We start from the raw sequence: 17,954 nt of genomic DNA on the forward strand, positions 1-17,954 counted from the left end.
GGGGGGGGGGCGGTGGAGGCTGGGGCCTGGGGGCTGGGAAGGAGCAAATGAGATTGTATGAATGGGTCCATGACAGAGGCTCAACCCGTGTTGGTTCCCTTCTAAGAAATGGTGGCAAAGAGAAAAGCAAGACTTGACTAGCTCACTCAGTCCTGGAGGAGTTAACGTGAAATGAAATGCCACGAGTAGGCAAATAATTGTCTCACAAGAGAAAATTATAGGTGAGAAAAGTCAAAACTGAAAAGTGAACAGGGAGGCAGGCTATCAAGGAGTCAAGTAAAGAGGCGAGTTGAAGCCGCCTGTAAAACGGGGTGAAGGTGAGACGATTGCATCAAGGGATGCAAGGCAGAAAGATGCGAGCGTGGTGATTTTGCTGAGGATCATGGGGGTGAGAAAGCAGCAGACAGGTGTTCTGCCAGGGCTCTGGTTGATGGAGGGAGAATCAGTGTGAGACTCTCAAGGTGGAAAAGGTCTTGCAGATGAACACAGTGTGGTATCAAAGGAAGCCCCGCAGAGCCACCGGTGGGGACGTGGGGAGGGTGCAGGAGAATTAAGGATGGGCACGGAGAGCCTCCAGCACCCTTGGGGGCCCGGGAGGAACTCCAGAATAAATTGCCCCTGACCACCTTGTGAAAGGTCCAGGTCTCAGACTTGAAACTGTGACACAGATCTTTAGTTTCTAGGTACCAGTTTATGGGGCTCTCCACTAACAAAGGAAAGCCGAGGAGATGGAGCCGGTAGGTATGAGACGGGCTTAGAGGAACCAGTGGCTGTTGCCGATAGACTTAGAGGAGAGGCCCTGGGAAGATGGGCCCGCAGTGGTCGCAGATGGGTTACCAGGAGGTGGAGGTGGAAAATGTCACTTGGAAATGGGCTTCAGGATGGCAAATGTAGCCCCTGACGTTTTGTTTCTCCTAAATGTAGAAACTCTCTGTAGAAACCCAACTCTCACCCTCTCCCCCGCACCCCAGAAAAGTACGCAGGATTCTCAGGATGGACGCTCTAAACTCAAAGTGGTTCCATTAGAGAGCTGAACCTGTAAGTCTGTACCTGGTCACACTTCCTTACCTTCAAGACTTCAAAGTAATTTCAGGGTTGAAAGGGACGGGTTTTCCCCGTCGGGTGTGTTTCAGTGGAAGAGTGTCAGTTCTATTTCCAGTGCTCAGAAGCCCTCCTTCAGCTCTGTTACCTTCTGGGTGGGTTTTTGTAGATGAAAGGATTAGCCCGGAAGAAAAGAAACTGGCCATCATGGGTTTGGAAGATCGGTCTCACGGACCCGCTGCCCTGCCAGCGACCCCGGAGCAAGTTCCCATGAGAATCAAGTACCTTTTCCCTGAGAAATCATTGAGGCTTTCGGTTTCTAGACCAGCGTTCTGGAATGGGAGAGCCTCTAGTCAGCTTGGGATGAAAGCGGTGTTTTTCTTCTACTCTGACCTCACAGGAGACCCAACCGTGGGCAAGACCGCCCTGGCCCAGATCTTCCGCAGCGACGGAGCCCATTTCCAGAAGAACTACACCCTGGTGAGATGTGGGCATCATAGGCCTGGCGGAGGCTTAAAGACAAGTGATCAGATAACCCTGGGGCAGTGACTTTCCAAATGTCCTTAAGAAGCCCTAAGAGGCCTGACCGTATGGCCACAAGCCACGGGGCACGGGGCAGTGTGTGGAGCAGACTGGCCGGTGGTTGGCTGGTCACCGTGTAACAGCTCACTCGTGGGCAGGGGGTTGGATGAGACTAGGGCCTCTCTGACTTCCACACCAGGAGTGAGTCCAGAGCACAGACACTTGAGCCGGAGACATGCGTCCCCTTGGGACCCCTAATGTGCGTGTTCTCCCTTTTCCTCCACAGACAACAGGGGTGGATCTGGTGGTGAAGACGGTGCCAGTCCCTGACACAGGGGACAGTGTGGTGAGTGGTGCCCTCGCCCCAAGGGGGCTCAGTGCTGCCCCAGCTGTGCCCGAGGGCTCTGTGGTCACGGAGCGAGGCAGTGCTGTCACCAGGGGGACAGCAATTTCCTCAGTTCTTGCCTTCACAAGGGAAAGATTTCAGTCGAGAGACATAGAATGGTTTTAAGTACTAAGAGTTTTATTAAGCAGAGCAAGAGTACACTCCCAAGAAAGAATGAGAGTGGGCTGTCTGGAAACCAGAAGCAGCCCGCAGTGGGGTAGGGTTGGGCTTTTTAGAGTGGTGGTCCCTCCCTGTGTCCTGCGTCATTTGACTGACAAGTTGATTGACAGCTTTAGGTCCCGTAACTTTTCTCCTAGTGCACAGGCGCTTGCGCACGAGCACCAAAACCACAATGCTAATGTATTACAAATACGGCATAATGAACCCCAGGTTACCTTGAGGCACCTTTTAGGTCTTGGTGCACCTGCACCGACCTGTGCTGGTAGGTTTATCTTGCTTGGTCCTGATAAGGCTGGTGGTCCTTGACTAGAAGAGGGAGGATCTCTGGGTGGGTTCTGATCACTAGTGTCCAGGTTGGGGAGGGAAAGATGACCCCGTCCAGGATGGGGCGAGACCCACTCATGTCTGACTGGCTACCTAAAAGTGCCAGGACTTGGCCTAGGCTTGTCTGAGCATTCAGGAACAGGCTGGGGGGAACACGGGAAGCATCGTATGGAAGGGATGAGGAAGAAGTGAGGAAGTCTGGGCTCTGGGTCTCACCCTCAGAACTTACCGAGTACTGAGGTTCCTAACCTGGGTCCCTCTGTGGGAAGCCTCGACCCTTGAAATTGAATTGCAAGATGCTAGGTTTGCATGTGCTTTTCTGGAGAGAAGCCTGAAGAATTGCTAGATTCTTAAAGAGGTCCATGAGCAAAAAGCAATTTTAAGTACCCCGGATACAGTGAGAAGGGATAAGATGAATGCACCGACAACCAATGTGCAAAGCAGAGGAGGTCGCTGACCTTCAGACAGCGTGTGCCAGAGGCCAGAGCCAGCAGGAAATTAACGGGGAAATTAGGGGAGACTTCCTGGAATGGTAGCATTGGGGAGGGGCTCTCACCTGGGCCGGTGAAGGTTCGGACACGGGCAGGAAGGGTCATCCTGCGCCCTCTGCTAGAATCACACCTCAGCCATCCAGAACCATGACAGACTGTCCTACTTTAAATGCCTTCCCCAGGCCTCCTTGGTGACCTCCTTTAAAAAGGATCGTTTTAAGATTTGAAAATCAATTTCGTTAACAAAGTGCAGAATGACCTTTTGGAAAACAGAGCACTTGTCAGCCTGTCTAGCATTCTGTTCTGCCAGGTGGGAAGTCAGCTTGTTCCTGGTATTTTTGCACTCGGGGTTAGGAGAGGTGAGATGCCGCCCAGAAAGAGCCAGTTGGGGTGGGAAACCATTGTACTTGAGCTCGTTCCTCCTCCCACCGTCTTCCTCGTGCCTTGGACAAAAGACAAATGTGAGTGCACGTGCGCATGCGTATGTCACCCTGAAGGTGCGCTGGGAGTCCTATCGGGGATTTGCAGCCAGGGGTTTCCCCATGTGTAGGCTTTCCTGGGACCTGTCTTTCTGATTCCAGGAACTCTTCATTCTTGACTCGGCCGGCAAGGAGCTGTTTTCTGAAATGCTGGATAAATTGGCAAGTAGCATTCAGTCTTTTTCCTATCACCACCACCTCCCGCCAAAGGTTTGCCCCTTAACAGTGCCCTCACAGAAATTTCACTTCACTACAGACACCAGGAGAAGCTACCATGGCAACATCCTGTAAGGGGCGTTCCTCCCAGCCTTGGGGTTGGTGGCCCCTTGGCAGGTAGGAGCAGCTCTTGCATGTGATTCGTGATTGCTTCCCCCCGGCCCTGGAATGGCTGGCTCCCAATGCACCAGAGCCGTACACCTCGGTCCTCGCAGCCCCCCACTCCGGGGCCTCCCTTCTCTGGAGCATCCCCCTCCTGGGGGTGTTCTTTCAGCCCTCCTCCACCTCCTGGGTCTGGAGCAAAGATTTCCTTCCCCGCTAGGGGGTGCCCTAGAGGCCCCTACCTTCCCAGCCCACCCCCTGGTCCGACCTAGGATTGCTCTGAGACCTGCCCCTGCTGCTGCCCCAGGCTCATCCAGCCCGCCCAGCCTTCCTCTTAGGATCCAGCTTGCTGTACCTTCCAAGGTAACGGTTCCGCTAATGTGGGCCAGTGAGCTACTTAGGAGGTTTGAGCTCTCCAGAGCCCTCCCCTGCCTTTCCAAGAACAGCTACATTTTAATAGAAACTGTTTGCTGCCACCCTCTTTTTTCGCCTAAGAGAAATAGATCTAATGATGGTAATTTCACACAGGGCTGGCCTCACACATCAGTTCTTGGTGTTTTCCCACGCGGCTCCCTTGTACACTGTCCGGCGCTGCCCAGCGGAGGAGATGATGTGTCTGGACAAGTCAGGGTCACACGCTACCCATGCTGGGTGCCCTCACTGGGGCCTGGAGGAAGGAGGTCTCTCCTGCATGTGCACAGGGGTGATCAGTGTGACTCTAGCTAGAGCTCTGTAGTCTGAGGAGTGAAGCTGTGAAGGGATCATCGGTTTAGTCCAAGCTCCTCCCATCCTGGGCACCTGCAGGAGGGGAGCCAGTGTTGCCTCAGGGGCAGGAGGGTGAGGCCTCCAGAGCCATTTCTGGGCTGGCCTTCCGAGGACAGCTGGAGGGAAAAGGATTCTCCCTCACACCCTGGGAGGTGACAACACCGCAGAGGTGAACCAGGCTCTAATTGTGCAGGATGGGGGTCCTCAGAGACCGGGGCATCGCCAAGAGTCACACGCACCAGGACTAGCCTCACAGCCTAAACAGGGCTGCCCCGCGGCCCCGTGCCAGGCAGCAGGATGGCCCAGGAGTCTGAGCAGCCCCTGAAGGCGCCAGCCCCTGAGAGCATAGCACTGGTTCTTAATTGGGACAGCGAACCCTGTCCAGTTGCTGGTCAGGTTTGGATTAGGGCTGATACACTGCAGGAGGAGCCCTTTGCCTTTTGAAAAGCCGGCCTTTATTAGGAAAATGTAAGCAAACCAGCTTCCAGTGAGTGGCTGATGAAAACAGGATGCTTTTGCGGGCCTGCAAAGCAGAAAAGCATATCGCCTTGCATAATAGTGGGCCCTCGATGAGAATATGAGTAGAAGAATGGGTTAATGGGACCGGGGCAGGCAAAGCGCTTCTGGGTAGAGAAGCCTCAGCCCCACCCTGGTGTTTAAAGCCTGTGTGACCTGGGCAAGTCACTTACCCTCTCTGAACTCAGTTTCTTCAGCTACACAGTAGGGATCTTCCGACCAGCCCTGCAAAGTTGGGAGGTTTCACGATGATACACAGAAAACGCCCAGCAGAGAGCCTGGCACAGATGCGAGCTCTCGCCCTCGCCATCGCCATCCCAGACCTAGGCCTTCCCCGCCACCTCGCCCAGCCCTCCCATTCATTCCTGTGGGCGAATCGTTTTCTTCTGTGGATGTGGCTTGGTTTTCTGATTCACATCCTCTTTAGAATTTTTCACTTCCCTCTGCCCACGTGTCCCTTCCCTTAGAAGGCCACATTTCCTCCCAGTCTAGAAGTCACTTTCGCTGTCAGTGACGTGTCCCTATCCTGTCGCCCTTGCACAGTGGGAGAGTCCCAACGTCTTGTGTCTCGTCTACGACGTGACCAACGAGCAGTCCTTCATCAACTGCAGCAAGTGGCTGGAGAAGGCTCGGTCACAGATGCCAGGCGCCACCCTCCCAGGTACGAGCTGCAGGCATCCGGGGTTTCCAGCAGCACCTCTGACCTTCAAGTTCAAGAGCACGAGGTCACTGCAGAAGTGGCTGTGGGTGCAGAAAAAGGGTGCCCTGGTCTTTGAGTGTGATGGTCTAGACCATACCCTGGCTCTGCCTCAGCAACCACGGAAACCTCAGTGAGTTGCCCCACCTCTGTGAGTCTGTAAAATGGGCCTGCTGGCGCCCCCCCGGCAGGGTTATGGGGTGACTCAAGATAATAAGGGGGAAGGAATATGAGTTGTTATTTCTGGAAAGCTAACCCCAGGGAAGCAGTCCTCATTTTCTCCTGTATGTGGGGCACCAGTAAACATGCAAGGCCCGTTTTCACTTCTGAATGCTCTCAATCAGTTTATTTTTCATCCCTATGTGAGATCAACAAATTCTCCTCATTAGAGACCAGGGAAAGCGATCTCCAGAGACAGGCTCAAAAATTAGCCGCAGCGGATGCAGCTGGCAACAGAACCAAATTACCTCTGAATGCCTGACTCTGAGCCCAGCCCTCAGATTAGTGTTAATGACCGTTTTGAAAGTTTGCTCCATGTGCTAGAAATGATCGCAAATGCTCACATCAGTTTGGTCCTTGCCTTCACGGTTTGCAGCCTTAGGGAGAGGAGGCGGACAGGTACCCAGGAGGTCTAGCAGAGGGGCTGAGCGAAAGCTGCAGGTGCAAAGCGCCGGCCTCCCGCTCTGCTGCGGCCCTCGGGGGCCGGTGCGGGGTCTCCGGTCGTGCTCATCACCTCGGATCAGGGAGCCTCTGTCAGATGAGGTTTTACACACCTCAAAATTAGGCTGCTTGCTCTTTTATCTCTCCAGCTGTCCTCCCAGACGGCCACGGTTAAATGCGATGCTCCGATTGTTTCTCTCGAGTAGGTGTACTGGTGGGGAACAAGACAGACCTGGCCAGCAGGCGAGTGGTGGAGTCGGCCCAGACCCGGGCATGGGCACTGGGCCAAGGCCTGGAATGTTTTGAAACATCCGTGGTAAGTATTTCCGCCTGCACCGTAGCCAAGTCTGGAGCAGACCTCGGCTGGAAGCGGTTTCTCACATGACCTCACATGCATCGAGTTGTTAGCCCACCATATGCAGAGCCTAATTTGGAGCTGATGTTTACACCCTTAGCCCAAGATCTCTTCTCAATATAGCAAGAGTCACTCGTGTGTTACAAACAAGCAGATCAGCCAGCCAGCCAGCCCTGGGAAAAGCTGCATCTCAATTAGTTAAGAAACACAAGTGTATTGTGTTCAGTTACAGTGACACTTGATGTTGGCATGAGACATCTTGGGTTACAGTGTTGTTGGCACATTATTTCATAGACTCTCAAAATCAGCCCCATGATCCAGGAGCTGGCCCCCATTCCCCACTTTGTGTTGGGGTGAAGTGACTGCCGTGAGTCACGTTGACTTACGAAGGGTTGAGCGAGTCACGTTGACTCACGAAGGGTTGAGCGAGTCACGTTGACTCACGAAGGGTTGAGCGAGTCACGTTGACTCACGAAGGGTTGAGCGAGTCCTGTTGACTCATGAAGGGTTGAGCCAGGACTAGGATCCCTGACTTCTGGTTCCCGTGCTCCCTGCCCCCACCGTGCCGCAGCCCCAGGGTGACACCAGGCCGTAGAGTGTCCTCTGGTATATTCAGCAAGAGCCCTTGGGAAGGGGGACAGTCAGAGGGATTTGTTCCCGTCCCCTTCAGTACCCGATAATCATGATTTGGGCATGTTCACAGTATTGTGGGAAGCGCCCTCCTACGTGGGGAGTTCTGAGGTCCCAGCCTCCCTGCAGCCAGGGTGCAGGCACGTGACCCAGGCTACACCAATCAGAAACACTTGTGTGCTACTATGGAAGGGGGTCAAGAGAAGACACCCCGCTGTGGGAGCCGCCCAGAAACACCCACTTCAGAGCCAGCAGGGACCAAGGTGCCAGCTGCAGTGCCCCTTCCTGGGGTTGCTGGGGAGACTTGCCATGTCTGGCACAGCCTGAAACATCCATGGTGGTAACTTGGACTTCATTCCTGGCCTTGTGGCCTCCGGCCCCGACTGATTCCTTGGTCTTCCAAGAGTCAGTGGGCTAGTTAATAAATAGCCCTGAGGTCGTTTTCTACTCAAACTCTCCTTAAGCTACAGGCACTCTTGTTGTTGCATCTATGAAATTTGGCAAATGCTGCTATTCATTTGCTGTACGGATGTGAATTTCTTAAACCCCCTCAAAGTGGCGTGCTTCCTTAGGGAAAGTAGCGAGTGCAGGCAGGTGCTCCGACCTCCGATGCTGAATAGCAGGACTAGCTGTGGGCCGCTCGGTGTGTTACTTACCCTGTTGGTGCCTCAGGTTCCTCACCTATAAAGTGGGGATAGTAAAATATATCCCTCATTGAGTAATAAATATGAGAATTAAGTCAGATGGTGAATATAAAAGCACTTAGCACGAAGTCTGAGGCATAGTAAACGCTCAGTCAATGTTAGCTTTTTTAAATATAAATGTTCCCTCTAGTAATCTCATTTCTGCTATTATTACTCACTAAATCCTTGTATTCCTAGATTGTGCAGAGATAAATGTCAGTTTTGCCTCTGGTCCAATGATCACAAATGCTAAATTAGTGAAGTTCCAATTAGCAGGCTTTTACAGTATAGAGGGTTGCCCATCTCTTATGCAGGACGCCTTTGAGCAAAGCAGTAAGCTGCACCCCCCCCAGCAAACAGTATCTTCCTATTCCCTCCTCCTCCATTCACATTTATGAAGTTGCCTCCTTACCCCAATATCCCACGTTCCCTGGAACTCCTGACGGAACTCAGAAATTAACACCCACTCCCAACACTTCCATCACCAGAGGGCACTGGGCTGCATGTTTAAACTCTGGTCAGCTGTTTGCCACTACACGATTGAAACGGGAGGGTGTAAATGATGTCTGACGAGGCTGCAGTTAAGCACTTGGTATTAACTGTGCAAGTTAACTAGTCCCCCCACCCCGCCCCGAGTTGATGCCAACAAAAGCACCACCGGCAGCTTGGTTAAGAAAGCTGTAATTAAAACGGAGATATAACCAAATGCCATTTGAGACGCAGCCAAGTCCTGACACCAAGCCCATCTCCTCCTCTCTTTCTAAATGCAGCCATAATTGTCCTGCAGACCTAAAGGAGATACCTACATGGCCATTTGACTTTCTTTTTTCTTTATAATTCCGTCCCCAGAACATACTCATTTTAAAACTGGAGGTTTTGTACCCTTTGACCACTTTCACCCGTTTCTCCCACCCCCGTCCCTACCGCCCCTGGCAACCACCAGTCTACTCTCTGTTTCTGTGTTTGTTTTTTGTTAGATACCAGACATAAGTGAGAACATAACAATATTTATCTTTCTCGGCTGGCTTATTTCACTTAACATAATACCGTCAGCGTTCATCCACATTGTCACAAGTGGCAGGATTTCCATCTTTTTCATGGCTGAATAGTATTCATGTGTGTGTGTGTGTGTGTGTGTGTACCACATTGTCTTTATCCATTCATTCATCAGTGTACACTTAGGTTGTTTCCACGTCGTGACTACTGTCATGACTATTCTCTTGGCAGTGAAGATGGGGATGCAGCTATCTCTCCAAGGAAGTGATTTCGTTTTCTTTGGTTACATACTCAGAAGTGGGATTGCTGGATCATATGGCAGCTCTATTTTTAATTTTTGAGGAACCTCCGTACTGTTTTCCGTAGTGGCTGCACCAATTTTCATACCCACCAACAGTGCACAAGTGTTCCCTTTTCTCCACATCCTTACCAACACTTACCTCTTGTCTTTTTGATGATAGCCATCCTCACAGGTGTGAGGTGATATCTCATTGTGGTTGATTTGCATTTCCCTGACGGTTAATAATTATGAGTACCTTTTCATGCACTTGTTGGCCGTTCGAATATCTTCTTTGTAAAAATATCTGTTATTCGTCCTTTGCCCATTTTTTAATCAGAGTATTTGTGTTTTTGCTGTTGAGTTGCACAAATTCCTTGTATGTTTTGGATATCAACCCCTTATCAGATGTGTGGTTTGCAAATATTTTCTCTCATTCTGCAGGTTGCCTTTTCATTTTGTTGATGGCTTCCTTTGCTGTGCAGAAGCTTTCTGGTTGGTGTAATCCCGCTTATTGATTTATGCTTTTGTTGCTTGTGCTTTTGTTGTCATATTCATAAAATTATTGCCAAAACCACTGACAGGGATCTTTCTCCCAATGTTTTCTTCTAGGAGTTTTTTTGGTTTCAGGTCTTAAGTTCAAGTGTTTAATCCATTTTGAGTTAATTTCTGGGAGGTGTAAAATAGGAATCCAGTTTCATCCTTTTGCATGTGAATATCCAGTTTTCCCAGCACCATTTATTGAAGAGATTATCTTTTCTCCATTGAGTATTCCTGACTCCACTGTCAAATATTAGATGACCGTATATGTGGGGCAGTTATTTCTGGGCTCTCAATTCTGTTCCATTGGTCTTCATGTCTGTTTTTATGCCAGGACCGTATTGTTTTGATTATTATAGCTTTGTAATAGGGTTTGAAATCAGGAAATGTGATGCCTCCAACTTTGTTCTCTTTCAGGATTACTTTGGCTATTCGAGGTCTTTGTGGTTTCTCTTTGACTTTCTAACACCCCTCAATATTTGGCATTTTCACACCAAAAAGTTTAAGAGCATTTCTTTAAACAGCAGTTAAAAGTTTAAAATGCATTGTTTATTACTGCAAGAAGTTGGACAGTATTAAATAAAAGCGAGTTCAGGAAAGATCCATAGGGATGGCTTCCCTTGCAGGAAGGTGAGGGGAAGGGAACTGATGTTTGTTGAGCACCTACTGTGTGCTAAGTGTCTTGCACACATTATCTATTTAGGCTTCCAACAGTCCTGCTGCTATCCGTATCTTACTGATGACAAACAGACTCAGAAAGACTGTGTTGCTTTCCCTGGTTGCCCAGCTAACAAGCAGTGGAACCAGAACTGGAACACAGGCCAGCCTGTCCAGCTTGATAACCTTCTAGAAGGGGTCCTGGCCTCCCACAGAGCCTACTTTGGGAGTCTCAGAGGCAGAATTCTAGGCCAGATTAAGCACTAGTCTGAGCCTGCTCTAAAGATTCTTCACGCAGAGCAGACCTACTCTACAGCTGTCAAACGATGTCAGCAAGATTATGACTCATCATTTAACAAAAGGATTCCTATCATTAGCAAGCCCTCCTAATGCATTTGGAAAATGGTTCTGTTTACATCTGCTATTTCAGGAGCACTCCGTGCGTATAAAGAGACTTGCCTCCATTGAATTCCCTACTTTTTATGTTGCGTTCTCCGAAGATCTGGCTTTCAAGAGCTTTCAGATTCAGTTAGAAATCCTTGTGCATGAGCTTTGCAGGCCTCATTCTCTTCCCATTCAGTGCTTAACTATACTTGCAACTGACGTAGCGTTTTGCTATTTGACTTTGGCGTAGCCTAGGACATTATGCTCTGTACAGTCAAAAGTGTCTTGCAAATATAACTGAGTTATTCTTCTTATGGCCTGCTGAAGAGTGACAGCCTTCCGGTCCTTGGCAGTCATGAATTGAGTACAGACACTCGTCTGGGCCGCCAGCCGTCCTGTCATTTCTCAGCACCCTCTCAGCACTGCCACCTCTGGTTCTGCTCTTGGTGACTTGTCTCCTCCACCTTTGGGACAGGAAGTCCGGTAACTTTCTGCAGGAACTGGTTTCCTTTTGCGCACTTCTGTCACCCCAGCTGGCAGAGTGAAAAGGCTGCTCTTCTCAAATTTGGGGCATCTGAATTCTAGACTGGGCTCTGCGTAAAACAGCTGGGCCACTGCACCCCTGGGACCCAGACTGCTGCCTATAAAACAAAGGCACTGAGCTTGATGACTTCGTTCCATCCTTTGGTTTGGAAATCCTTCCGTTTTGTTGGGGATATTTCCTTACCTCTTATCAAGGCTGCACTTTTGCCACCAGCCGCGGATTGTTTGAAAACAGGTTCTTGTGCATTCATAGTTTGAGCTACTGTCTTGAAAGTAGTGGGTGCTTTCTTCTGCCAACTTATTTCTTTAAAAACATTTAGAATACCCGTGGATGCACACGTAGAGAGTGAGAAACGACAGCTAAGTGGAGAGGGCACCATTTTCTTTCTCCCACAGCCTGTCAGGCTCACCCTATAGGGCTGGTTATTCCTACCAGATGAAGAAAACCTAGGGCAAGTTCCAGAACTTTGCTGATCTCTCTCAGATAATGAAAAAATCCTTTGGTCACCTTTAGTCACAAAATTATTCATTATTTCACATATTAAAATGCCCAGTCCTGGGTGACTGTCAAAATTCGTAAAGTCACCTTCGCCTCCTGAGCCTGCTGTGGGAAGCAGGGCCAGGCTGCTGCATCTGTGTTTCTGGACCTGTGCTTCCCCACCAGCTCACTTCTGTTGGGACCTGCTGTGGCCCCTCTGGACTTGCCAGGTGTCAGAGATGCCCTCCCTGCGCCCATCAGGGGCGCTTTCTCACCTGCGGCTTCCACCTCACAGGTGACACCGCCTCGGGCTAGGACACCTCCTCACCTTTCCTGCGACCTCAGTTCCGGGCCGTCCATTCTTTTTTTTTTTTTTTTTTTTTTTCTTGCGTTATGCGGGCCTCTCACTGTTGTGGCCTCTCCCATTTGCGGAGCACAGGCTCCGGACGCGCAGGCTCAGCGGCCACGGCTCACGGGCCCAGCCGCTCCGCGCGGGCCGTCCATTCTTGTTGGGACCCATCACCCTCCTGGAGGCTGTCCCCGCGGAGTCCCTTTAAGAGAGCTCCAGGCTGGGCTTCCGCTGGGCCCACCGCTGGTCCAGGGAGGCGTTGCTGCAGCCCCAGTTTGCAGGCCATCCCCAGTCTGCACTCTCCTGCTTGGCCATCCAGACAGCCAACCCCAGCCTCACCTTGATGCTTCCCAGGCCCGGGTCCAGCCCTGGCCTAAGTCCCCGGGCTTCAGGCTTCCTCTTGGGACCCTCCTACTGACCTCAGGATGAGGGAGAAGCGCCCGCATCCTGGGGGAAATGCCACAGCACTCCCCGACCTCCATCCTGACTGGTCCTCCCTCCAGAGTGTGGAGGTCCTTGCCATCTGTTGTTTTGCTTTGACCTTTGGGGCCTCAGTCAAAACTAAGCAAGAAAGAGTCTCATTTTAACATCCTGTCACACACAGAGTGAGAGTGGCTCAAAGGACAGGCTCTACAGGGACAGGTCTAGGTTCAGACCCAGCTCCATCACGGGCAAGTGTGTGGCTCTCGGCACGTGACCTCAACCTCTCCACGTCTCAGTTTCCTTCTTGTAAAACGGGAGGAATGGTAGTAGCTGCCCTGAGTGGTGGGGGTGGTGGGAAGGAGAAGTTGGGGCCGAGGGCGGAGCACCTGGCAGGAGGGAAGAGCGGCTCTCTGTGACAGTCCTAAAACCAAGCAACTGACTTCTTCAATTTGTCTCTCCAGAAGGAGATGGAAAACTACAAAGCCCCCTTCCACTACCTGGCCAAGCAGTTTCACCACCTGTACCGGGAGAAGCTGGAGGTTTTCCAGGCGCTGGTGTGAGGGGCTGGCTGGACCATTCCCCACGATGGAACCTGGCCGCGGGCTCCGTCTCCTCGGGAGATGCGAGGAGACAGAGTTGCGTGGGCCCTTCCAATCTATCGTGACAGCTTTAAATAAAATGAGAGAAACGGAGAAGCAGCAGCTCATTCCGTTCTCGGTCGGGGCAGCCCTGGTGCCATTTTACACTTCGGTTGCTGCTTCCAGAGCAGCCTCCAGTGGTGGGAGCTGGTGCTTGTGACAGTGGGTGTCCTGCCCTCCCCAAAGGACCTCCCCGCGAGAGCCCACCCCACAACTTGCCGTAGTTGAGGTGCTCAGCTTGGAATCTGCCACATGGCCAGGGGGCTGATGGCCCTCTCCTTATTCTAGCGGATTCGACTTTGCTGCCTGTCCCGCTGTCCACCTTGCTCCTCAGCCAGAGCTCCCTGGTGATGGCTACTGTCCCTGGCAAAAGCAGTGCCCTCTGCCGGCTGCCCTGGGTGCCTCCTCTTGATAAAGACCCAGCCCCTCCCAGCTGCCGGGAACCCTGAGCTTGGCACCCAGGGAGCCAAGAACGAGGCCACTTTCCTTTAATGACCCTCCTCTCAGCAAGCCAGGAAGCAGTCATAATTCTTTGCACTGAGCTTGACTGTTTCCCATCCTGTCTCTGCTGCCAGATTAATCTTCCTAAAACACCACTTTCATCATTTCACTCCCCTGATTAAAGACCCATAGAAGTTCCTCATTGCCCCTTACATCAGGGCTGCGGGCCGAGGTCTGGCATTGAAGCTTGCCTCTAACTGTCACCCTCACCCGGGGGTCTCAGCTTCTTTCAGCTCCAGGGCCCCAGAGGGTCATCACCCTCTTTCAGTCGCCCTCTTGGTGGGAGTGGGGGTGCTGTGCAGGGTGCTGGCTTTGGCGGTAGGCAGATTCTGGGTCTGTCCCAGTGATAGCAGTCATAATGGAAATTAACTCTGGTTCCTGTTTATGACCTGCCATGTCTCTACATGAGCTGAGCACATTACACGTATTAGCTAATTTAATCCTTACAACGTGGAGTCTCGCTGTCCCACTTTTACAAATGAGGAACCAGAGTCAGAATCATGGACGCCAGAGCCCGGCCCACAGCCGCCGCCCCCCTGCGTCTGCCTGAGCTTGGCCGGGAGGAAGTGGAGGTGATGGCTCGGTTGCCCCTAGAGGTCACTGTGAGAAGTGAGATAACACGTGAAGGGCATCGGCCACGTATCGACCACCTCGGACCCTTCCCATCCCCCCCTCCTGTCACTTCTCAACACAAACTCACTGTAACCACAGCCATCTTCCCAGTGAGTCATTTCTTTCGGAAGATAGGGGCCTGCAATTTGCCGGGCATTTTCCTAGGCACTGGTCACATCAAGCTGTGGGTCTCTGGGCCCGTGTTCCGGAAGGGAAGATCTACAATAAACAACCAAGGAGACACGGAGGAGACATTACCAGTTGCCCCAGAATTGGTTACTGGGACCCACGGCTGTGGCCAAAGAGATGCTAAGAAACCCACTTCCTAAAGGGATCACAAAAGGCTGGGGCCAGACACCTTCCCCAGGGCATCCTGGAGGTGCCCCGCCTCTCCACTCCTTGCTCTTTGCTGTTTATATAAGAAAATGGAGTGGTCAAGAGGAGGAGGGAGTGAGGGTGGGCAGTGTTGGTGGATGGGTACCACTCCCTCTCCGGCCCCGCCCCCAGAACCAGGCACTGGAGACCCCAGGAGAATCCTCCTAAGACGAGACAGAGGACACTGCCGAGAAGAGGAGGCTAGCACCTTGCGCCCCAGCTGCATGCTCACAGAGCTGCAGGAGCCTGGTGCCAACTGCAGGGACAGGGTGGTGAGGGCGTCCTTGGGGGAGCTTGGCACGCATCCCCTAGCCTTATGCCTGGCTCCCTCCAGGGGGACTGGGGAGTGGGGGGCAGAAGCCTGCGCCACCAGCAGGGGGAGCAGGTGCTCCCACCTCTGCTGTTCATGGCCCCCAGGGGGCTAACGTGGGGACCCACACAGAGGGTGAGACGCTGAGGGCAAAGTGTCGGTACCTGTTCTGGGAAATGGACACTTGGGGAGTAAAACAAAAATCCCTACCCTCAGGGTGCTTACATTCTAGTGGGGTGGGAAAGAGGTTCACTTAGGGAAATCCGCAGTCTGATGGATGGTAACAGGGCAGGGCGTGCAGAGGGTGTGCCAGGGAGGGGGTAGCGGTATGAAATAGGGAAGTTAGAAAGGATCCCCCTGAGAAGGGGACATTTCAGCAAGATCCGAGAGGGCAGAGTGTCTGGCCCCTCTCGGTGTGGTTGATTCATAGGCCCCTCAGAAGTGGAAAGCCCGCCTTCCACTTTCTTTACCTGGCGGCTGGCACTGGGTCTGAGCTGTGTGCATGGACTTTTGGGGGATCTGGAGATGGATGGGACGCAGTCCCTGCCCTAGAATCACCTACAAGCCATAGAAGAGAAAGATGAGCCAACACTTCACTTCTAAACCCCAGTGGAACCCCAAAAGCGTGGGCGCCAGGGTCCCCCACTGCTGTGGACGAGAACAGGAGCTGAGCGCTTCTCCCGCTGTCTTTGGGACATTCCCTGTGCTCCACGGTTTCCTTCTTTCTGCGAGGAATGGTCTGAGGCAGGGGCCTGGCCTCTTTCTGTTTACTCCCTGGCTCTGTGAAGCCAACCCTTCTGCGGTACCTTTTGCTGCCTGCTGGCATCACTTGGGTTCACCCACCAAGAGGGCAGAGAAGCCTCGGTGAGTGGGAGTGTGGGAACACAGCGGGGCCCGTCGTGTTTTGGAGTGGTCGCTTAGAAATCTAGACCCCAGTTCCAACATGGGCCCTCAGGCACTTTCCAGGCTGTGTTCTTTGCTGGGGTCCCACCCCAGAAGAGTTCCTCATTCAGGTGTGGATGGCATGTGAGGCAGCCCCAGGGCGGTGTCCTGGGCCCAGTGGTTCACCCTGACACTGTTTTTGCCATGAGCACCAGCCCTTAGTTTTCCATGACTGGGAAAGTTGCCTTGGTTAGATGGTCATCTGCGAGGAGACTCAGAGAGCAGGGAGCTACCTGCTGTAGCTAAAATACATGCATTCTGGTGCTAAAATGTGTATTTTAAAATGGTATATTGCAAATTAAAATTTTCCTGTCCCAAACTGGGATGGCAGTCAGAGCAGATTCAGTGGAGCCCAGGATGGGAGCTGAGAATCATGCTAACCCAGATCTCTTGGAGGAGTTTTTGGTTTTGAGAGAAGCTTTTGGTTTTGCACCTGCCAGTCCCATCCCTGGGTCCATCTCGGCACAGGGCCCTGCTGCATATCGGGATGGCTGAAGCTGTGCCATGAAGGAGCTCAAGTCTCACAGGCAAGAAGGGTTTCCAGGGACCTCGCAGGGAAACACCCAGTGTCAACCAGGGAAAAGCATTCCAGACAAAGGGAACCACACGTGCAAAGGCCCTGAGGCATGAAGCAGGGTCCCCCTTGAGGAACTGTGCGTTAAGCACTGGGTAAGGAGTGAGGGGTACCCAGCTGGTGAGAGGTTGGAGAGAAGGCAAAACAAGAGCATGGAGGTTTTGGTACATAGACCAGAGAAGTTGGACTTTTTCCAGAAGGAAATGGGAAGCTTTAAGGGTTTTAACAGAGGTGACTCACCTGGATTTCTGCTCTAGAAAGATCAGCCTGGGGGGAAATCGGTGGAGGCAGTGGGAGAGGAGGTGCTTGGAGATTAAGGAGACCAGTTCAGAGACGTCCCAGTATTCTGGCCGAGAGCTGATGGGGAAGATGTGGAGACAAGGCTTCACCCATCTCCAGCATTAACAAAAACTTTGTATTTTCAGCCCAATTTAGAATTGCCTTCTCCCCCACCCCACCCTTTTCCTCAGAACACCAACTGATTTTTTTTTTTTTTTAACACGTTACCCTTTATTTACTTTAGAGACAGAAAACACAGAGAGAGGGACTTCTTTGGGTTGCAAATTGTTAGTGATGGAGCCAGGATTAAGAACTTGGGCTTGCCAGCCCTCGGTGGATTTTATGATATTTATGTATACAATGCCCGCTCGCTCTTGCTCTGCCAGTAAACAGAGCTGATCAATGTGCAGAGGCCAGTAAAGAAGAGCTCGTTTCCATCCTAAAAAGGCAAGAGGACTGGGAAGATTCATTAGGAGAAAGTATCGAACAGCCAGTGTCTGAGTTTTACCTGTGATGTGACGGGGGAGAAAGTGCATTTTTGTGGAAGCCATTATGTAACTGTCCGAGGGACAGAGGGGGTGACTCCAGAATGGAGCATGGTGGCAAGCGACTAGGAGAGCAAAGACAGTGTCGGTTCGTAGCAGGCAAGAACCACATCGGATACTCCTTATTGGTCCTCTAGAAGCGTCTGGGGTTTAGTGGAAAAAGCAATGGTTTCACGTCAGGAGAATGGAATTAGAATTGCTGCTGTGTGTCTGTAGGCAAGGCACTCACCCTCTCTGATGGCCAGCACCAGCTTCCCTGTTATCAAATGGGGATGACAGCATCAACCTTACCTATTATCGTGTGTAGTTTGAGATGTGTAAAACCTCCTTCTGCAAAGCATGGTATATTAAAAAATCCAGGTGATTTCCAAATTTTCTTTACTGGCTTTTTTATGAGCATAAAAGTAATGTATGGTTATTGCCAAAATAAAATGAGAAACTATTACAAAATATAAAGAAGAGAATGGAAATTACTCAACTCCTTC

At 51.6% G+C, this 17,954-nt stretch overlaps 1 protein-coding gene across 2 annotated transcripts in view; it reads left to right on the forward strand.

Moving 5' to 3' along the window:
• Positions 1 to 13,380, forward strand: part of IFT27 (intraflagellar transport 27) — a 19,560-nt gene extending 6,180 nt beyond the window's left edge. The window contains exons 2-7 of one of the 2 annotated variants that reach the window (XM_007446731.1): positions 1,442 to 1,521; positions 1,850 to 1,909; positions 3,525 to 3,584; positions 5,565 to 5,682; positions 6,585 to 6,694; positions 13,155 to 13,380. In XM_007446731.1, the coding sequence (XP_007446793.1) occupies positions 1,442 to 1,521; positions 1,850 to 1,909; positions 3,525 to 3,584; positions 5,565 to 5,682; positions 6,585 to 6,694; positions 13,155 to 13,253 (527 nt within the window). In that variant the 3' untranslated portion in view covers positions 13,254 to 13,380. The remainder of the gene's footprint in view (positions 1 to 1,441; positions 1,522 to 1,849; positions 1,910 to 3,524; positions 3,585 to 5,564; positions 5,683 to 6,584; positions 6,695 to 13,154) is intronic. The other variant, XM_007446732.1, reaches the window with a different exon arrangement.
• Positions 13,381 to 17,954: the final 4,574 nt, after the last annotated feature.

Source organism: Lipotes vexillifer, unplaced genomic scaffold, assembly GCF_000442215.2.
Source record: "Lipotes vexillifer unplaced genomic scaffold, Lipotes_vexillifer_v1.1 scaffold870, whole genome shotgun sequence".
Classification (NCBI taxonomy): domain Eukaryota; kingdom Metazoa; phylum Chordata; class Mammalia; order Artiodactyla; family Lipotidae; genus Lipotes; species Lipotes vexillifer.